Source organism: Rattus rattus, chromosome 2 (assembly GCF_011064425.1).
Source record: "Rattus rattus isolate New Zealand chromosome 2, Rrattus_CSIRO_v1, whole genome shotgun sequence".
Lineage (NCBI taxonomy): Eukaryota > Metazoa > Chordata > Mammalia > Rodentia > Muridae > Rattus > Rattus rattus.
In genome coordinates this window covers 209,858,778-209,881,402 of record NC_046155.1, presented here as the reverse complement: position 1 = coordinate 209,881,402, position 22,625 = coordinate 209,858,778, and the positions used below count along the sequence as shown (strand labels likewise).

Here is a 22,625-nt window from a genome sequence, read left to right as displayed (position 1 = left end):
TTTCCCGGACACACATGTGGTACACATGCACACACGCAGGCAAAACACTCATATAGAAAAAACAAACAAACAAATAACTAGTTAAAGATTATTTTAAGCGTGACTTAAAAAGAAAAACGCCCGGACCATGTTTACCCATCAATGTGCAGAGACCAGGAAGAGCATCTAGGGAACACTAGAAGTTACTGCCTTGTTGGTTCTTTCTTAGGATACGGGTCTCACTGTACACCACTGGCTGGCCTGGCTGTGTGGGCCAGTCTGACCTAAGACTCACAGAGATCCTCCTGACCCTACCTCCTGAGTGCTGGGACTCAAGGCGCAACCCAGGTTTCCACTGACTTCTTTTTAAGCCCTCTCTTCCTGGGGTAGAGCTGTCACAGATGTCTTTGCTTGCTTTGGTTTTCAGACAGTGACTTACAGGGTCACTCATGCTGGCCTCAAACTTCTGATGTTCCAGCCACCCAAGTAGAGAGGTACAGTTCTGTGTCACCACATCAAGCAATGCTGTGCTTTTTATTTTTACACTTGCTCTCGGAACTGGAAATCACCATAAATGGTGTGTGTGTGGGGGGGGAGGGTGACACACACAAGAGAGTGGGGGAAACACATGTAAGAAGAAATCGAGCAAATTTTTTGGCCATGTAAGAAAGGAAATAAGAATACGTCCAAATTACTTACCATGACTGTAGCCACATTGTTCGGGAAAGCCTTTGCAAGGATGGAAGACGATGCTGTTATGGCTGCACCAAAGCCTATGGCGTCTACTATTCTCACCAGGAAACACATGGCAATAAATATCGGCCCTTCTGGAAGCTGATCCAAGACACTGAAAAAGAACATGACGATTATCAAATGTCAAACTGGTTTCGGTTTTTTAATTAACTATGCTCCCTGAAGAGAGCCATACTTTTCAAAGTTATTAGATTAAAATCTCTTTAGGGATCTTTTAAGAGTTGATTTATCTGGGTGGTGGTGGCACAAACTTTAAATCCCAGCAGCTGGGAGGCAGAGGCAGGGGGATCTGCGTGAGTTCAAGACCAGCCTGGTTTACAGTGGGGTTCCAAGACAGCCAGGACTTTACAGGGAAACCCTGGGGGGTTGGTTTGTCACACTTTCAATGGGAATTGCTGTTTTTAAATTTTTATAACTCAAGCCATGACAGCTTAACTGTCCTTTTTTTGTTGGTATAACTGTTTTCCAAGATGGTAATTCTAAGTAGGCTTCTTTGGAAATACTGTGGTCCCCTGGACCCATAGAAGACTGTGATGGCAGGATCTACCTTAGGTATCAAAATCAGAGGATGCTGAAATCCTGAACATCAGCTCTATTATCTGCTATAAGTGCTATAAGTTGCTCACAGTATTTAAGTTACTTAGTGGATACCTTCAACACCTAGCACAGTGCAAATGCCATATAAGTAGTTGGTCTGGTCATCATTACCGATTAGTGATGGGAAAAAGCAAATTCACGCCCTCTGTCTCAGCATTCCGAGGCAGAGGCAGATAGATGATCTCTGTGAGTTCCCAGCCAGCCAGGTCTACAGGGTACCAGGCCACTCAGGGCTACACAATGATACTCTGTCTCAAAAAACAACCACAAAACCAAAGAAGGAGTTGGGGGAGCTTGTCTAAGAACATGACACAAGAGAAGAGAGGAGGGGAGGGGAGGGGAAGGGAGGGGAGGGGGGGGGAGGGGAGGGAAGGGAAGGGGAGGGAAGGGAAGGGAAGGGAAGGGAAGGGAAGGGAAGGGAAGAGAAGAGAAGAGAGAGAAGAGAAGAGAAGAGAAGAGAAGAGAAGAGAAGAGAAGAGAAGAGAAGAGAAGAGAAGAGAAGAGAAGAGGAGGGAAGCTAAGAAACATTTCTCATGACACTGTTTCAGCACCCATAGCCAGAGGGCTTTGAGCTGATTCTGTAAGAAACACATTCACTTTTCTGTCTAAGCAAAATGTTTCTATGACTCAGAAGACGATTAAGTTCCCATCATGAGTGGCCACAGGCGTCCCAGTGGATGAATTCAAGAGCCACAGTTCTGTTTTTCTCTATTGTTGTTTTAAGACAGGGTCTTCCTGTATCCTCCTCCTCCTTGCCTCTGGAGAGCTGGAATTACAGGTTTTCAGCACCACGTCTGCTTCAGCAGGGAGTTCAGCAGAAGACCTTGGAGGACTCTCTTTAAGGACAACAATGTTGCCATTTGCTTCCCGCCCACCTCCCTCCACCCTTAGTCACAGGGTAAGCTTCTGACAAAATAGTACTGAATGGTACGGATTGGTTTAAAGAGCTGTTAAAGGGTTAGTGAGATGGCTTAGCAGGTAAGGTGATTGCAGCACAAGCCTGGCAACCTGAGTTCAATACCTGGAACCCATGTAAAGGTGGAGAAAAGAAAACAATGCCCTCCACATGCACAGCACCCACCCCCATACACATACAATAACAATAAAACTTTAAGGAAACTTTCAGAGCCATTAACATTTTTAGCAGATGGACTATGGACTATGAAATCCGTCCTTGTTCCCAAACGCTAGAAAGTCACTTACCCAAAGAGAATTGTCACTCCTCCTGAGACAAACATTCCTGCTATGAACATAAATTTGGCTCCAATGTGTACAAGCTACAATAAAAGTCAAAGAAAAGTGATAAAAGGATTGCTCCAACAAGTCTACATGTACATAAACACACCTAGTAGCACATATAAAACTGCATGTGTTTTAATATCATATCAAAATAATTTGTTTAAAAGAATTGTAATGTGTAGTGTCCACAGGCATGGAATGGACTTTGACATCAACCACAGAGATAGAAGTGTGGCATAATTTATAAAGATACAGTGGCATTATTTCCATATCGACAGCAATTAGAGATTAGGAAGTTACAGTAACTCTCTCCAAGGTTTTGGAAGACTAAGATAGGTATAATGAGTGTTGTGGTTTGCCCTGAAGTTATCTGTATTTTGATGCTAATTCCACTGCCCCAAGGACAGCTGCCTAGTCACTTACTCAGGAATCAGGTGACTTCACCAGAACCTTCTCCCCATTGAATTTGTGAAATACAGGTGAGGGCAGGTACAGGATAGAAGGAGGCCTGTCAATGGTTGAGAACGAAGGATGGGTGGGAGAGAAGTTTGAAGGAAGAAGAGGAGACTTGAACGGAAAGGAGGAAGAGAGAGGAGGGACAGGGAGAGAAGCCGTGGCAGGACAATATGGCAGGTGACGTTAAGATTCCACGCTGAACCTTTACAGGTTGTTACGAATGTTCTTAAGAGATGGATGTGTATTGGGCTTTGTATGTTTAGGTGGGCAATTATATCTTATCAATTAGGTCAAAGGTTGTGTTGTATGTTCTTTCATGTGTAGATTTAAGTGTAATGGAGTGTGGGGCAGCTGGTCTGGGCCACCACGGAGCTGGGATGTGTATGGCTGGCATGGAAACCTGCCTTGGGAACTAGATAGGTAGAGAGATTGCTGATGGCTCAGAGAGAGGCCTTTGGCAGTGTGATATGGGGTGGAGCAGAGAGGCTTTGCTGATTGAGAGGTAGAAGGGTTTTTAGCTGAGTGGTGAGAATGCAAGGCCCCGGGTTTGGTCCCAGCTCGAGAAAAAAAAAGAAAAAGAAAAAAAAAAAGATAACTAGTAGATATCTTAGGGCACCTCGGTGTCAGTCCTAGTGGGGTAAAAGACAACCATACTTTTTTTTATTTTTTATATTTTTACAACAACATACGAGTACCGACACTTACATATTTTCCAAACACCAATGATGCCAGCAATTCAAACAACGCGTAGCATCCGAAAATCATTCCAATCGTCGTGTTGCTGGCTCCCTTCTTCTCTGCCTTAGAAGGGATGGACACAGAAGCACGGTTTAAAAGACAGAGCAGGAGGATGAAGTCAGAACATCACCTTTATGACTTTCATCTCTGTGTCGTCAGATCTGGGGGCGTGGGCGTTAACGCCTGCATAACGAACCTTCTTTCTGTAAAAATTAACTTACCAAGTAGCAGGCTCCTTGGCACATCTTCCTGCACGCTTAGTTTGGTTGGCCCTGCCCTATATCCTGTTCAAACTCTTCCATCTCTGGTATTTTACAAAATTATTTTAAAATAAGTAAGGTAAGATATAAGTGTAGATGGTACAATCTAGACTCTGACATGAAAACAATTCAATTAGTTTGTCCCAGTCATGGGGCTGGAGAGATGGCTCAGTGGTTAGGAGCACTGACTGCTCTTCCAGAGAGGTCCTGAGTTCAATTCCCAGCAACTACATGGTGGCTCACAACCATTTGTAATGGGATCGGATGCCCTCTTCTGGTGTGTCTGAAGATAGCTACAGTGTATTCGTGTACATAAAGTAAACTTAAAAACAAAGCAAAACAAAAAATACCTCCCTTTAATCTCAGCACTCGGGAGGCAAAGGCAGGTGGATCTGTTAGTGCGAGACACCAGCCTGGTCTACAGAGTGAGTTCCAGGACAACCAGGGCTACACAGTGAAACCCTACCTCAATATATTTATCTTCATCTGAGTAAAAGTCAGTATTACAGAATATAAAAAGCACAAAATACTTGGGATGAGGCAACCTGCCCCTGTTTCTCAGTCCCAGGGCTGAGGAAACAGCTGAAGTAGACAGACTTCCTTTTTGGTATCACTTCTCATTACAGAACTGCACTGCACTCAAAACAAACACAAGCACGTGCCAGCTGCCAGTTCTAGAAGAAAACAAACAAAACCAAAATAACATTGAGGAGAGGAAAGATCATGAACTGGCAAATGGGTCCTAGGAAAGCCCAAGCAGTAGGCTCCGTGGCTTCTGCCTGTGCTTAATTTGGGGAGAATTTTATTTTCCTGTGAGGAATGCAGATGAAGGATCCTCCCCACAGAACACTTGGTCTAAGACGCTCCCCACAGCTTACTCTCATAGTTGGGATTATTAATCTTATTGCCTGTTCCAGTGGGAACGTCTGAACCTTGCTATAGATGAAGCAGCACTTACTCTGAATCTTCTCTGTGTGTGCACCCGAGTGTGTGTGCACCACAGAGGTGTAGGAGTCCTTGGAAGCATAGATTCCGGGGACTCAAGTTACAGGCAGTTATGAGCCACTGTGCGGGTGCTAGGAACTGAACTCATGTCCTTTGTAAGAACAGCAAGCGTTCTTAACCACTGAGCCACCTCTTAAGCCCCTGAAACCCCTTTCAAATTGTGCAAGTATGGTTGACCTGTGAGCCCCAGTGAGGCAGTGGCCAGAAAAAAAGCTCTGCACGCTCCCACCTCCAGCAGCCTGAGTTCCTTTCTGAGCCCTGTACTCAGCTCAAGCTGAAAATTCTTTTTTTTTATTATTCTTTTCATGGCTTTTTGAGACACTATGTCGTGTAGCCCAGGCTAGCCTAATACTTGCCATGTAGCTGAGGCTGGCTTTGAATTCCTCCTGATCCTTCTGCCTCTGCCTCCCAAGTGAGGCACACCACACCTATTCACGAGATGCGACAAATCAAACCTGGGGCTTTATGCCAGGCAAACGCACCCCCAACTGAATGGCAACCCCAGCCTCAAGCCAATGTTCTTTATTTCACCACAGATAAAGAATTTCAAGACAAGTCAATGTAAGGCAAAGCTGAAGCTTATTGGGAGGCACCGAGGGGGGTGGTTATATTTTAAATGGATTTAAACATAGACTTTTGAGACAGAAAGAGGGGGTGGGGCTTAGGGGTCGAGAGAGGCACTTATGGAAGGATAGCACGCATTCCCATATGACAATAATCATACAAATGATTTTCCCTGTCTACCTTGCCCCAGACTCTCACACATTGGGCATATCTCCATTTAAGGGTTAAAATATGCAGATTTTTAATGCCAGCCCTTGGGATGTAGAGGCAGTGGGATCTCTGTGAGCCTGAGGCCAGCCTGGTCTACAGAACAATAACTAGATAACTAGGCGTCCAGAGATACACAGTGAGGCACAAGGGGCTCGAGACCCCATATGAACAACAATGCCAACCAACCAGGGCTTCCAGGGACTAAGCCATTACCCAAAGACTATACATGGACTGACCCTGGACTCTGACCTCATAGGTAGCAATGAATATCCTAGTAAGAGCACCAGTGGAAGGGGAAGCCCTGGGTCCTGCTAAGACTGAACCCCCAGTGAACATGATTGTTGGGGGGAGGGCGGTAATGGGGGGAGGATCGGGAGGGGAACACCCATATAGAAGGGGAGGAGGAGGGGCTAGGGGGATGTTGGCCTGGAAACCGGGAAAGGGAATAACAATGGAAATGTAAATAAGAAATACCCAATTTAATAAAGATGGAGGGGAAACAAGGAAAGGAAGGAAAAATAAAAAGAAATGATTTTTAAGGAAACAGAAACTCCAAGTCGGTATGAAATGGAGAGTGGAACCTCACACGGCTGTCCTCTGAGAATCAGCAGTTACCTTTTACACATCTTTTCTCTGCCTGGCTGAGGGTTCTCCTGAATATTTATAGTCAGTAGAGTGGTTTCGGTTCATCCTTTCATCGGAGCATCAAACAACTTTACCCAGAGCTGCACACACCTGAGAGCCCTTCAGAACGCGCTCTCAGGCCTAGGGCGGATGGATCGGCACTCAAGAGAAATTGTTGCTCCTGCGTGGCTCACAGCCATCAGTAACGTCTGCTCCGGGGGACCTGCCTTCTTCTGACCTCTGAGGGTACTGCATGTATGAGGTACAGATACATACATGCCCCACATAAATAAATCCTTAAAAATTAAAAACTAGATAGATAGATAGATAGATAGATAGATAGATGATAGATAGATAGATGATAGATAGATAGATGATAGATAGATGGATAGATAGTAGATGATAGATTTTAAAAATGATAGATTGAATGGATGATAGATAGATAGATAGATAGATAGATAGATAGATGCATTCCTTTAGGTAGGATGATTTTCTCAAACTGATAGTTTGATGATAGATAGATGGGTAGATATGGGTGATGATAGATTTTAAAAACCATGTTCTCTATGTTGCATTCCTTTTCCTGTTTTTCTCAAACTACAGTTTGCATGTATGCATGTGCATGTGTGTGCACACAAGTGTTTAAATGAACAGGTGCATTCAGACAGATAAGAAGGGCAGAGCAAGACATTGGTGTCTTCACTATTCCTGTCCTCAGGGCCCTCAGACAGGGTCTCTCTTACCGAACCATTTCAGCCAGATGAAGCTGGCAAGTGAGCTCTTACGTTCTACCTGTCTCCGCCCCTAATGTTCTGGTTACAGGACACGTCAGCTACGCCTGGATTTTCACATGCATGCTGGAGAATCAATCCCGGGTCCTATTGCTTGCAGAGCACGCGTTCTTACCTAGCAAGCCATCTCTCCAGCTCCTCCAACCATGATCTTTAAGAAAAATAAATTCTGGGCTGGAGAGATGGCTCAGTGGTTAAGAGCACTGACTGCTCTTCCAGAGGTCCTGAGTTCAAATCCCAGCAACCACATGGTGGCTCACAACCATCTGTCACAGGGATCTGATGCCCTCTTCTAGTGTTTCTGAAGACAGCTACAGAGTGCTCATATATAATAAATGAATAAATCTTTAAAAAAAAAAAAGAAAAATAAATTCTTCATCCCTTCCCATATAAGCTAGGTGAGAGCTATGGGCCAGGAATGGCGACCCAAAACAAACTATATGCATTCATCTCACTGTAATGCTATGATACACATATTTTGTTTTATAAATACTCTTACTACATTTGTGTGGGTATGTGTGGGAGCATGCATAGACCACGGCACACAAGTGCAAATCAGAAGACAACTTGTAGAGCCAATTCTCTCCTACCATGTGGGTCCAGGAGAGTGAACTTAGTACCTTTACCTACTGTGTCATCTTACGAGTGCATGGGTGTGTTTGTGTGTGTGTGTGTGTGTGTGTGTGTGTGTGTTTCTGTATGTGTGTCTGTCTGTGTGGGTCTGATTATCTGTCTGTGTGCCTGAATATGTGTCTGTCTGTGTGCCTACACGTGTATCTGTCTATGTGTGTGTCGGTGTGTATCTGTCTGTGTGTCTTGTCTGTCTGTGTCTACGTGTGTCTGTCTGTGTCTGTGTCTGTGTATGTGTCTGTTTGTGTGCCTGCATGTGTGCCTATGTTTCTGTCTCTGTGTGCCTATATGTGTGTCTGCATCTGTGTGTTTGTCTGGCTGTCCATGTGCCCGTGTATTTGTGTGTGTCTTGTCCGTCTGTGTGCCTTCATGTGTGTGTACTTGTATGTGTGCCTGAGTGTGTGTCTGTGTACACGTGTAAGTGACAGATCCTGGCTTATAACTCTCATCCAGCCTATCAGGTAGGTTATAAGACCCTTCTCATTCTGGATGGATCCTGCCTCAAACCTTGGGGGTAGGAATATTACATAGAGAACGAGAGAGCCTGCACTGTCAGGCCTGGCTGTGTTTCTACGCCCAGTCTGCAAACGATCATGGGATACAGTGAGGTGTCCACAAACTCCAAAGGCACAGGGCTCATAGGGCTGCTTCATAGCTGAAAATGTAGCTGTTCCTGATCAGTGACTTGTCGCCCAGTGCATTGGCTCATGTGTGTTCTGTATAACAAATCCATGCCCTTAAGTGGTTCCCTGAGTTCTGTCACCAATTAAGCCAATTAATTGAACCCACAGTCGGGTATGTATGAGCCTACGGTGGATATGTGTGAGCCTATGGTCGGGTATGCATGAACCCTAACTTGTAGCCAGCTAGGCACAAGCTCCAGGGTAGAGCTTGTGAATCAGAGGTCTGCAGCTGGCATTTGAGAGCAGGGGACAGTCCCAGGATGGAGATATCTCCAGGTGACAGAGTCACTGTTGTCCTGGATTAGAGGACTCCACAGTATCTGCTGCTGAAGAAAGGAGCAGCCCCACGCCTTTGGGGGGCATAAAAGTGACCTGTATTGTGCAAGCATAGCAAGAGAAGAAGCGCTCAGTTAGTTCCCCCTTTGTGCTGTTTTATGTCACCTTGACACAAGCTAGGCACCCTGGTGAAGAGGGAGCCTCCATTGAGAAGACGCCTCAGTCAGATCGGGTTGTATGCAAGCCTTTGGGGCATTTTCTTAACTGATGATTGATGGGGAAGGTCCAGCCCATGATGGGTAAGACTACCCCTGGGCAGGTGGCTCTGAGGTCTATAAGGAAGCAGGATGAGCAAGCCACGAGGAGCAAGCCAGGATGAAGCACCCCTGCATCAGCTCCTGCCTCTGGGCTCCTGCCATGCGTCCTGACTTCCTGCAGTGTTGAACAGCGATATGGAAGCACAAGCCAAATAAAGCCTTTGCTCCCTAACTTGCTCTTTGGTCAAGGTGTTTCACTGCAACAGTAGAACCTTCTAGACCCTCAGGGCAGGTGGTTCTCAACCTGTGGGTCTCCGCCCCTCTGTGAGGGTCAAATCACCCTTTCACATGGGTCCCATCAGATATTTGCATTGTGATTCATGGCAGTCGCAAAATTACAGTTACGAAGTAACAATAAGAATGCTATAGCTGAGGGTTACCACAGCATGAGGCACTGTATTAAGGGTCACAACTCCAGGAAGGCTGAGTTAGAGCCTCCTATCATTTTTTTCACAAAACCTAAATCTGGCTGACCACTCTGACGATCTCTCAGCCGCCAAGTCCTGGGTATACATTCCAGTGTTCTTACATTCCAGCTCTAGCCTGCCCGTTGGGAGTCCCAGCCCTCCATCAAGGTTTTGCCCTGCCCTAAATTTAAGCCACGGTGAGCTGTCTCCTATTCTGCTTTCCCCTGACCACATCGGCAATGACGCCCCTCCTCTCTGTTATTTACCAGAGAAACTACCATTTCTCAAGCCACACCTGACGTAGACTCAACCGAGAAAGTCTCAGACAGTGGCAAAGCACTCTCCTCCTTAGCCGTATCTGCCAAGCGTTAGCCATTCCTCGCTCCCGAGTATCCTCTCTTCTCGACATCTTCTCCTTAAAGAACGCCCAAAGTCTGAACCAATTCCCTTCCTCCTTTCCATCCTTCCTTTTCTCCTCTTTTTTGTTCCTGGCCACTTCCTGGCTTCTCCTTACCTGAGCGCACTCAGAGTAGAAACTTAACCTTCCAGTGAAATGGGACTGAGCTGAGAGAGCCCTTCGCTTCTGCGACTATTTGAAAATAAAACCATCGGGATCCTCGCTGTTCTCCTTCCTTCTGGGATTGTTCGAGGTGTGTTGAAAACCAGTGAGTACTCTATGGGTCCAGGGCTACGTTGTTCCTTCAGCAGAGAAGCCCTCTCTGGTAGCGCTCGGAATGAAGGACTACAGGCTATCGAAGCAGTTTGAGAATCAAGAAGTTGCCAGTGCACTGTGAACCCAAGACTTTGGCAAAATGCACGGAATAAACACTTGGACATATTGTCTGAACTGGCCCAAACTGGCTCCCTTCAATCCACATTATTATATGCATGGACTCCGTACTCCACTCTAGTCTTTGTGTCCCAGCTACAGTTCCTAAGACCATGGAGAGGGCAAAGGTTAAAGGGAGCCCGGCAACGTTAATCAGAATCCTTCCTTTGTGCAAACATTGCTTCTGGAGTTCATGACGAATTCGGACTGAATTTCCTGGGCCACAACTATCTCCTCACCCCACCCCCACCCCTTGGGAGACAACGTCTCACTTTATGGCCCTGGCTGCCTGGAATTCGCTTATAGACCAGGCTGGCCTCCGAACTCCTACAAGTTGCCTACTTGCCTCTGCCTCCTAAGTGCTCTGAGTAAAGACATGAACCATTATTACACTTGGCTAAAACCTTGCCCAACACCAGAAGACAGCATTGGCACCTGGGTCGTTAATGTGGTTCTTCTCCCTTTCATTTTTTAAAGCTAGAGACTTCAAACGAAGATTAATCAAGCTATGTAGTAAAAGAAATAATACTTAGAAAGCCTCAAATAAATATGTTTTAGAATTACCCAGCAAAAAGATGGTCATACATCCCCAGCTCCCACATAAAAAGCTGGGCTTATCAGCACTCATCTGTAGTACTAGCACTGTGAGGTGAAGACAGGAGGACTTGGGGGCCTGCTGGCCAGCCAGTCTAGCTGAACCAGTAAGCTGCAGGCACGGTAAAAGACCATGTCTTCATGAAGAAGCCTGATGCCGACCTCTGACCTCTGACCTCTGTGCACACATGGGCCAACAGTCCCTCCCAACACACACACATACACACACACACACACACACACACTACAACTGCTATACAACACACACACGTTATCTGCACTATAGGTACATTTTGATATTTTATTTATTTTGAAGATTTAAACGTTTTTTAATTATATGTCTCTGCATATGTGTGATATTTACATGTGCGCACTGGTGTCCGTGAAGGCCAAATCCCCTCTCAAACTAGGGTTGAAGATGGTACGAGCTGCCTGACATGGATGCTGGGAAATGAACTCAGGTTCTCTGGAAGAACGGGGCACACATAAAATTCTTATATTTTATAACCTCTAAAATTATACAAAATTAATTTCCAAAAATTAGAGTTTATACAGTATAAAAATGTTTTACCTCCTTAGGGAAGAATGGTCCAAGGATAGAATAGGTCATCATGCAACCCAAGTTCATGGAAGCTGCTGATACGAGGACAAAAATCTGTTCTTTTGACAGTCGCCTAGATGTCTCTCCTGTACTTCCTCCAGGGCCGTCACCTTGAATACAAACATATTGCTATCATAGGGGTGTGATTGGAATTCTGGGTAAAACACACAAGTGGTATTTTACACGGAGTTAGTAGACTCTTAGAACACTTGTTGAGATAAAAGGCTATTCAAAATATAATAGTTGTGACTGAACAGAAAACAGGCCTGGAATATCACTGCAAACATTTTAAACATTTTCATATAGAGACTCTCCAGTTAGAATTTCAACGCGGAAAATATTAAGCCATCTGATGTGTCTTTCGACTGCTCTCTCAGGGACCCCTTCAATGATGGGCACCAGGGTGACATCAGGCTGTAACATCATTTTCTCAAGCTCCTAGCTTCACATGCCACACAGACTCAGGCTCACAAATATGTAAGTCTGGTCATCTTCGACACTAATTAGTGGTCTTTTAAATCAACTCATTTCATACTTTTTTCAGGTTTAAACTGTCCACAAACCAGTCAGTCGCTGAGTTTTAAATGTTCAAGCAGACTCCTTAGCCATTTTTAAATTAAATGATTCTGAGAGGGAAAGAAGGAGGAGGAGGAGGAGGATTATCATTTAATCAGTTTTTTCCACAAGTAGCCATTAAAGGCCGGGTAGGAAAAAAATCTATGCAAAATAGGAAAGTCTTAAGAATCCTTTAAAAAATGCCTGAGTTTGCATATTGGGCTGTCTCTATCCAGCCTTAATCTGAGGCAAGGTGCCCAGTGTTTCTGCAACTTGTACACATACATATGTACATATATGCCGGAGTTCGAGAAGGAAAGTTACAAGAGGAACGCCAGCTAATACCCCGAGTCCAAAGAACATTTTAGGCCTGATGATGTGGTGTTATTAATTTGAAAACATTCTGAAACCCCCTACTTAAAAAAAGCAGAGGTTTGGGAAGTACCCGTATGCACTCCTCAAACCGGAGAAAAGAAATGCTGGCCGGGACCCCACAGTCAGACCAGATGCCACCCCGCTTGAAGGTCTCAGAAACAACAATAGCAGCAGCAACAACAACAACAACAAAACAAGCTAAGTCACATATCCTAAAGACCTAGGCCCGAAACCCGCGACTCGCCACCCGCGGACTGCAATCACCTTCTGTCCCCGCAGGAGCAGGGGGCCCCGCCGCGTCCATGAGCCGTTCTCCTGGTCCTCCGGCGCTCTGGGATCAGCGGGCGGGATGCGATGGCTGCGGGCGAGCTGCGGGGATCCGACTCTGCATTCCGGTCCAGAGGTGGAAATCGGAGCCGGGACAAGAAACCTCGCTGATCCCTGGAACCGGGGACCCACGGGAGCTAGGGCGGGCAGGGGCGGAGCTGGGGTCCCCGCCCAAGCCGATCCCAGGCTACAAATGACAAGGAGAAAGTCAGCTCTTGTGCCCTTAAGACTAGGCTATAGGTGCCTATAGGGTGGAAATGACGTGTGTGTGTGTGTGTGTAACCCTTCTGTGGATGCAGGTGTCTGCTACATTGCAAACTGTTTACTCATTTTCTGTGTCTTTGAATGATGAGGTCCGTTTTGGTTTGTTTGTTTGTTGTTTTGGGTTTTTGTTTTGTTTTTCCATATCCATAGCCGGGGTTGTAAGGGTTGTACAACCTAGTTAGTCTGATTGTGTGTGCCTTAGTGATAAGAGGTGCAAGTGTTCCCTCTCCACTCAAGCATCCCGGCACAAGCCTGGCTTTCACTTTGTCTTCTCTTTGTTTATTATTTGGCAAAAGTTTTAAGTTCAGAAGTCTAAGCCAACGCAAAGGATTGAGTCACACTCCTGAAGTCGAGGTAATTTTTTTTAATATTAATTTATTTATTATATATAAGTACACTGTAGCTGTCTTCAGACATACCAGAAGAGGGCATCAGATCTCATTACAGACGGTTGTGAGCCACCATGTGTTTGCTGGGATTTGAACTCAGGACCTCTGGAAGAGCAGTCAGTGCTCTTAACCACTGGACCATCTCTCCAGCCCCGAGGTGATTTTTATATGAATGAAACTCCAGTATGGCTGCCTATTAGTAGCATGCTGACCTATTAGCAGGTGTGACAGGTACAATTAATATTTTACTATAAAGCATCGGGTTCTACGATAGAATTGTCGGGAAAGTTCTGTACTTTAGCAAAGTGAATATTGCATAGCCCCTGTTACTGTGGATCTTGAAGGTTATATGGAAATTCCAGGCGGTCTAGAAATAGTTCTGAGAGAGAGAACTTGGGAAATGCTCCAAACGCCAGGCTTAGCTAGAGCAAGGATTTTTCGAAGCTATTAATGGAGTTTCTAGACTCTAACCTCTTCAGCTTCAATCTCACTAAAAACCTTTAAAAATAATTTAAAAAACTTATGTGTGTGTCAGTGCAGGTTCCCTGGAGTTAAAGGTAGTCATGAACCAACTCACATGGGTGCCAGGAACTGAACCCGGGTCCTCTGGAGGAGCAGTAAGTGCTCAACACTGGACTATCTCAATATTCCCACCACTGCTATTACACCAACTTCTCATTCTGACTCAACCTCCACCCGACCTCAACCCACAGAAGAATTTCCTCCAAATATTTCTTTTATGGTTTTCTTTTTTTCCTTTCTGTCTTTTTAGAAAACTCACTTTCTGGACCGGTATTACCTGCAGATGTTGTGTTACCCAAACTGGACCTTCGCCCCTCCCACCCCACCTCTGTCTTTCTTTCTTCCTTGGACTCTATCCTAAGTTTTCTTAATGTTGTATTAGCAACCTTTTAACTAACTTTTCCATTTATGTTGACATCTATTTCCCTCTGCAATCAGCAGCGATACTTATACTTAATATATATTTATATATATACACATTATATACACATATATACATTATACACACACACATATATCCACATCACACACATATATACTATATATATTATACACACATTACAAACACACACATATACACGCATATATACATATATACACACATATATACAGATATATACACATACATATATACATATATACACACACATATATAGATATATACACATATATATATCCACATCACATACATATATACTATATATACATTATACACACATTACAAACACACATATATATATACACACACACACATATACACACATATATACATATATACACACACATATATAGATATATACATATACACACACATATATACATATATACACACATATATACATATACATATACACACACACATATATATACATATTCATACATATATACATATACACACAAATATACATATATACGTATACGTATACGTATACGTATATGTATATGTATATGTATATGTATATGTATATCCTTGGGCCTGCAAGATGGCTGAAAAGCTAAGGGTATTTAGTGCCTAGTACTGCGACCCAAGTTATAATCCTGGGATGCACATGGTGGGAGGAGAGAACCAACTTCCCCACTCTTTCAAATTACACATAAGTGCTGGGACACTTGTGCCCCCCACTCCCCCAATAAATAAATAGATACGATTAAAACGACTAAAACCTTGTATTCCTGTTTTGTGTCTATGCACTGCTGGTTCTGGGGGTCTGGACCAGGTGATTCCCAGTTCCTGATCGTTCGACTAAGAATTTAATAAAATGCAGACGTAGCTCAGCAGCCTGAGGCTTAACTTGGCTTGGACTTTGCACACGCCTCTCTTTGCGTAATATACCTGGTGGTGTTTTGTGAACCTGGGACCTCCATGCTCCTTAAGCTGCACATGCTCTCTCCCAGCAATGGCACGCGTTTCTTCTCGCCTTCCTAGTCGTCAAACTTAGACAGTCTGATTCTATTCTGCTACTCTCGGTTTATGTCAAGGCCTGATCTAGGATGAACTAGCTTGGGATACATGTACAGTAAGGCAAACTTGTGTTCTCAAAAGAACTTTAGGGGGGGAAATCTCCTATCTACCACTTTATGCCTCTGCATAAGAGGGCAAACCTGACTGAAATATGTACATTGGACTGGAGAGATGGTTTAGTGGTTAAGAGTACTTGTTGTTTCTTCTATAGGACCCACAACCAGCTGTAACTCCAGTTCCAGATGGAGCTGACCCCCTTCTTCTAGTCTCTGCATGCACTTGATGCACAGACACACATGCTGGCAAACGACTCATACATATGAAAGAAATAAATAAAATTAGGTAAATTATGGAGAGGAACCTATCAAGTGGAAAAATTATCTTATGGCTAAATCTACCAATCAAAACAGAGGATCCACTCTCAACTGTAAGTTTGTTTTCCTGCTTGTGTGTCTCTGGAAGGATGTCGGATCCCCTAGAACTGGAGTTTTAGACAGTTGTGAGCCGCCATGTGGCTGCTGGGTCCTCTTAACCAATGAGTTCTCTCTCCGGTCCCATGAATTTCCTAAACTAAGGGAAAGACCAACCTTTTCCATGTGTTCTCTTATTTACCGTTCCTGATGTTCTTCAGTCTGGAACATTTGAGCTTTCCATCCCAAGACATGTCCCTTCCACACGAGTTTTCCCCCTGGAATATTATATATGAGTCATTATAAAGTATCAGTCATCTGGTGGTGAATGCTTCTTGTTTCATTTCTTTCTGGGTGATTTTTAAGGTTTTTTGTTAATCATAGAAATATGTATAGTAAGTTGTCTCTTGGCCCTTGCAAAATGCGGGCCTAGTGTTATTTGGCCCCTTTCATTTCTTCAGAGAAATGAATGGAATTTTGTGTTTGCCTTATTAACCTCTTATATGGAATGTTCCCCTCCCACCTTGGTCTGCGTGCTCTTTCTTTTTTTTCCTCTTTATCTGTTTTTTTTTTTTTCTAGCTTCCTTATGTGCCCAAGGGAACACTTTTCACGCTGTTTACAATGATCACCCTTTCTTGTTCCTAGCATTGAGAAGCAGAAAGCCTGCACTTTGCAAATGCAGAGGTCTTCTGCAACCCAGACATTCAGGAAGGCCAGGACTAGTGACAGCTCATTGAAACCAGAACACTGATAACAGATAGCATAGTACAGACCTACAGCACTCGATAAGGCAAAACTAAGTACAGTTAGTGACCTACTAACTGTATGATAAGACCTACTTTCCATGGATTTGGTAATTCAAACTATCATCACATTCTAGAGCATTAAAATCCTTTCGTTGTCCTGGATACTCGATCTCAGGCCACTCGAGCTGGCCTGACACTTGCTCTGTAGCTGAGAACGTCCTGACAGCCCTGCGTCTTCCTTCTGAATACTGAGATAAGTCTAACTCCCAGTTTTATTTGGTGCCGAGCCGTAGAAAGCAGAACCCGGTGCACTCTACCATGCAAGCATTCTGCATTGAGGCAGCTTCCCAGCCCTTCCATCACGTCTTGTACACAGTGTTGTACAAGGTAAAGACTCATTTTAAGCCACCGCTCGTTTAACCCTCACAATGTTCCAGCACTAGTAGTGTCTCTGCTGACCTGTGAACAGCCTACGGAAGACTGGCTACCAAGCCGGCTGGGAGTCTAACGCCTCTGAGATCGACGCAGGATGTAACGTGGTTTGTGCACCTTAGCCAGCTTCGCTACCCAGCTCTGTTTTCTTTTTCACTTTTTTTGAAAATAGTTTTTACCTTTTACTTTCTGATGATTTTGAGACAGGGTTTCTCTCTGTGTAACTTGGAACTCACTATGTAAAATAAGCTACCCTTGAACTCATAGAGATGCTTCCTGAGTGTGCTGCTGTTAAAGTGTGCACCATTACTACTGTTTTTATTTTTGTTTTTTTACTTATTTTTAACTTTAAAAATTATTTAGTTCTCTCTCCCTCTCTTTCTATACCCCACCCCCATCTCCCCCCTCCCCTCCCCCAACCCCGTGTGTATGCATGTGTGGATTCAGGTATCCATGCACTACAGCATCAATGTGTAAGCCAGGGAACGACCTCGGTAGTTGGCGCTCACCTACCATCTTTTATGAGAAACACGGTCATTTTCTTCTTTTCCCACGGCTTTTGCCGGACCATCTGGCCCTTCAGCTGCTCAGGATTCGCCAACTCCATCACTCATTTCCTCCGTGCTCACCGGAGGCTGGGCTTGCACCTGTACTATGTGTCTGGCTTTTTCAGGAGTTCTGAGGATGCACACTCAGCTTCTCACACTTGCATGGCCAACACTTTTACTCATGGACGACGTGTGTGCGTGTGTGTATGTGTGTGTGTGAGTGTGTGTGTATGTGTGTGTGTGTGTGTGTGTGTGAGTGTGTGTGTGTGTGTGTGTGTGTGTGTGTGTGTGTGTGTGTGTGTGTGTGTGTGTGTGTGTGTGTGTATGTGTGTGTGTGAGTGTGTGTGTGTGTGTGTGTGTGTGTGTGTGTGTTTTTGTGTGTGTATGTGTGTGTATGTGTTTTTGTGTGAGTGTATATGTATGAGTCTGTGTGTGTGTGTGAAAGTGTGTGTGTTTTTGTGTGTGTATGTGTGTGTGAATGTGTGTGTATGTGTGAGCGTGTGTATGTGTATGTGTGTGTGTATGTGTGAGTCTGTGTGAGTGTGTGTGTGAGTGTGTGTGTGTGTGCTGTCCAAATCAAAGATCCTCCTGCTTAATCTATCTTACAGTTCTTCCTTTTTCAACACTGATAGAAGTTGAACTGTATATCTTACTTGGAGTTTCTATTGCTTTGACAAACATAAGAAAACAAACAAAAAACCCACCAAGGCCCAAAAGCAAGCTGGGGAAGAAAGGGTTAATTCTGCTTACACTTCCAGATTAAAGTCCATCCTTGGAGGGAGTCAGATGAGGACTGGAGGCATGGTGCAGAGACCATGAAGGGGTGCTGCTTACTGGGTTGCTCCCCATGGCTTGCTCAGTGTGCTTTTTATAGAACCCTGGACCACCAGTCCAGGGATGGCACCATCCACAATGGGCTGGACCCTTCCCCCCTTGATCACTAGTTGAGAAAATGCCTTACAGCTGGGTCTCATGGAGGCATTTCCTCAACTGAGGTTCCTTCCTCTCTGATGACAATAGCTTGTGTCAAGCTGACACAAAACCAGTACAGTGTGTTCTCTCAAAATTTACATTGAAAGCCCTAACTCCTCAGCACCCTCCTAATCTGACTGATATTTTTACAAAAAGAAACACTTTGGACACAGAGATACACAGGAAGTGTCCTGTGAGGAGGATTGGGTCTCTGCTAAGTTAGTCAAGGAACCAGACATCCAGGAGCTAAGAACAGGGCCCAGAGCTAACTCCCACAGCCTTAGAAGCTAGCTAGTGCATGATGAGGTAATGCATTTCTGTGTCTTCAGACATTAAGTGTATGTTTTTGTTTTTGTTTTTTCGTTATACCTGCCCTAGCAAACCACACCTATATTTAGATGATTCAGAAATCTTGATTTCTGTTCTCTTTCCCTGCCTAAACGCAATATTTTTCCATTTATGCAAACTTTTAGCACAGTGACACAGGAGCTGTTGTCTTATTGTCAAACTGTGACCAGAAGAGTGATCCTTGAATTCTCAGTGACACCCCTTCCTCCACATTAGGTATCAAATGATTGCATTCAGAGCAAAGGCTTTGAAGTCCACTATCCTGAAAAGCCAGCTTCCTGTTTATCTGCCCCTGACCTTGGGAACAGAGAAACTTCCTATCTTGATTTCATTAAAACAAAAATAATAATAATAACTCATTATATCATTATTTTTAGTTTTTGAGACAGGTTCTCATCAGTTAGCCCAGGCTCGTCTCAAATTTCACGTGGCTAAAACTGGCCTTCGACTCATGAGTCTTCTGCCTCAACATATGGTGTACTAGAATAATACACTATTCATATTACTTAAGAGCTAATACTGGCATTAGCATGTAGGGTCCTGCTCAAGTTTCATTTCTGTTGCTGTGATGCTCACCCTGGCTAAAAGTAACTGAGGGGAGCCAACCTAATCTAGGCATTTTTCAATTGAGGCTTCCTTTTATTTTATTTTTTTTTTAAGATTTATTTATTATATATAAGTACACTGTAGCTGTCTTCAGACACACCAGAAGAGGGCATCAGATCTCATTACAGATGGTTGTGAGTCACCATGTGGTTACTAGGATTTGAACTCAGGACCTCTGGAAGAGCAGTCAGTGCTCTTAACCACCCAGCCATCTCTCCAGCCTGAATCAAGGCATTCTTGTTGGGTGACTCTAAGCTGTAGTAGCTTAACATTTAAAACTTAACGGCACAGGATCTCCAGACAAGGGATAAGATGAGAAGCTAGCATCTTCGGTGGTATTTAGGAAATACTAACATTTTATTACCATCCTTCGTTCCTGTTATTATGAGTGCACATGTGTCTGGTGCTAGGGCCTGAACTGGGCCAGGCACACAATCTACCACTGTTAGACTACGATCCCAGCTTTACTTTTTAATGTTATTTTTATTTTATTTATTCATTTGCTTACCTTGGTTTTTTGAGACAGGATTTCTCTGTGTAACAGCCCTGGATGTCCTGGAACTTGTAGACCAGGCTGGCCTTGAACTCACAGATATCTGCCTGCCTCTGCCTCCCAAGTGCTGGGATAAAAGGCCTGAGCTACCATGCCCAAATTGCAATCGTCTCCTTCCATCAGGAGTAATGGGCTTATTTCCGTGGCTCTATGACATACAGTCTCTCTTTGTACTCACTATAGCTCTGCTCACTCCCTCGTTCCCCTTCCTGTGATTTTCACCGTTTCCCTTTTTGAGAGCAGTGGAAACTGGCTTTGTTTTGATTTCTGCTTTGAAGTGGATGTGGCTGGCTACGTGAAGCATATTCCTGGAGTTAGGCCCTCTTATGTGTTCTTGGTCACCATGGCAGGTGCAGCCATTTGCACGCACAGGGCCATGCCCCACTGTTTTGCATGTGCACTTTCTAACCCACATTTGTGTTTATTGTGTGACTGCTAGAATGCTCTGGGTGAGAGCCGCTAGCCTCTACATGATTTTTCTGCCACCTTTGCCAATACCTAACATTGTTAGAGTGTGTGAAGTAGTAAAAGTCAATGTATCAAACCATAGGTAAGGTGTTTTTGTCTAAAACAAAAATCTTCATCACATGAAAATTAACTTCCCTTTGGGTATTAAAATGATTACACGATCAAGATGTAAGGGTGGGGGGAGCTCCAGTTGTTAAAAGGGCGTGCTTGCTGCTGACAGAAAGGCATTTATAACGGTGGACTTTTAGGGCAAACAACTGACATCAAAGGTGTGGAGAGAAATCAAGTCTGAATTGGTTGCTACTGTGTTGGGAACAGCACTAAAATGTAGGCACCAAGCTGTTTTTTCTTAGTATTTACCCACGCATCAGTTATTCCCTCCATTACACTTTCCAACTTTACCATTCAGTCTCTTCTGCGAGACTTTTCTTCTGGAAAGAGAAATCTAATATGCTTAACACATCAACGTTTTACTGTTTTGTTTTAGACATGGTCTCATTATTTAGTCCCTGGTGGCCTGGAACTCAAAGCTATCCACCTGCCTCTGCTTCTCAAGTTCTGGGATTAAAGGTTTGCACCTTACCTATGGTTTGACACATTAACTTTTAATAGCCTTATACGAAGGAAACTATTTAAATTCTACTTAACCACAGTCTTTTCTGACTGTGTAATGTTTCAAAATCACTTCCAAAACAGCCAAAAAGGCACCTATGTCTTCCCCTTTGCGCTCTCTTCCTGTCTGAATACTCTTCCTGTAAATACAGGAACTCTAGTTCAAGTCCCTTTTAAATGCTGCCATGAACTCCAAATCCTCTGTTTCCACATCATCTCCACTCCCCAACTCTGTGGCATTCTGGTATTTTAAGATTTTGTTTATTTATCTAATATATACATATATACATATACATATATATATATGCTGTATACGCGCGCACGCGCGCGCGCGCGCGCGCACACACACACACACACACACACACACACACACACACACACACATATATCCTGTAGCTGTCCAGACACACCAGAAGGCATCGGGTACCATTACAGATGGTTGTGAGCCACCATGTGGTTGCTGAGAAGTGAACTCAAGACCTCTGGAAGAGCAGTCAGTGCTCTTAACCGCTGAGCCATCTCTCCAGACCCTGGTATTTTAATCTTTGGCTAAAATACTAGCTTTATCTTCTAAAATGCAGGCATTTTAAGTTTCGGTGTCTTACATCTTAAAGAGAAAGCACAATAGACACTGGCTGAAAACACGCCCGGAGAAACTAGCCACCTATCAAATACTTTTTTGAATTGCTGGGTTAAGGAAGGAAGCCCGAGGCTTTAAAGGTGAAACTCAAACGTTTATTAGCAATCTAAAAAGGAACTTCATCAACTTTCTGAAATCCTCATGAAATTCATGAGCCCGACAATGATCGCTGTATCTACCGGGTTGGCCATCGGAAGGGAACCCCGGGCTGGCTACGGGGATATCTTCTGAGAGAGACGTTGTCTTGTGTATTTGCTCTGCAAGTAGAAGAGTGAGTGATTCCTTTAAAATTAAAATGCATTTGTCAGCGTAGGCGGGAACTGGCTTTAAGGTTCTGGAATTCCACTCCTGGTGGCCAAGTCCTGGGTTGAATGTGCGAGCTTCAAAGCCAGGCTTTCCCCTTAGTTATAGACCCTCGGAGAGTTTAACATGTACTGTACCTCGGGGATCCCAGTTTCTGCGAAGCTGCGACTCGGGGAATAAACTAGGGTCAAACCGAAATGTTCATTCGGAACCGGTTGCATTCAGAACCAGGATCTGACCTGGCTGGAAGGTCTGCTTAAACACATTGCAAAGCAGTGGGTTTGCGATCATAGACAAATCACAACCACTCGGAGCGGCTCAAAACAAAGGGACCAAAATGTGTCCTCCGGTTACGCTCAGCCTAATCGACCAGTGTTACCAACAGGCAACTTGACAGTAAGATATGGAGAGACCGCTTAAAACAAACTTATTTTGTAATGCAGAGGAAAAAAAAAACGGCAGTAGGTTGGCTCCTCTCGCGTCCCATAGAAGCAGATCGTGGGGCCTCCGCGAGCCACGCCCCCAGGAAGGAGGCTGCC

The 22,625-nt window shown here is 44.2% G+C and overlaps 1 protein-coding gene and 1 long non-coding RNA gene across 2 annotated transcripts in view; both read right to left on the bottom strand.

Annotated features, from left to right (window-relative positions):
- The window catches only part of Slc18b1 (solute carrier family 18 member B1), a 43,047-nt gene extending 25,404 nt beyond the window's left edge, over positions 1–17,643 (bottom strand). Inside the window, 6 exon segments of the mRNA XM_032895267.1 lie at positions 679–826; positions 2,533–2,606; positions 3,730–3,825; positions 11,524–11,663; positions 12,717–12,997; positions 17,546–17,643. Coding sequence (XP_032751158.1) covers positions 679–826; positions 2,533–2,606; positions 3,730–3,825; positions 11,524–11,663; positions 12,717–12,997; positions 17,546–17,643 — 837 coding nt within the window.
- Positions 17,644–21,856: 4,213 nt separating this feature from the next.
- Positions 21,857–22,579, bottom strand: LOC116892943. The gene is made up of 2 exons (XR_004386986.1): positions 22,224–22,579; positions 21,857–22,040 (listed from the first exon to the last, which is right to left on the bottom strand). It is a non-coding gene; the product is annotated as an uncharacterized LOC116892943 (long non-coding RNA).
- Positions 22,580–22,625: the final 46 nt, after the last annotated feature.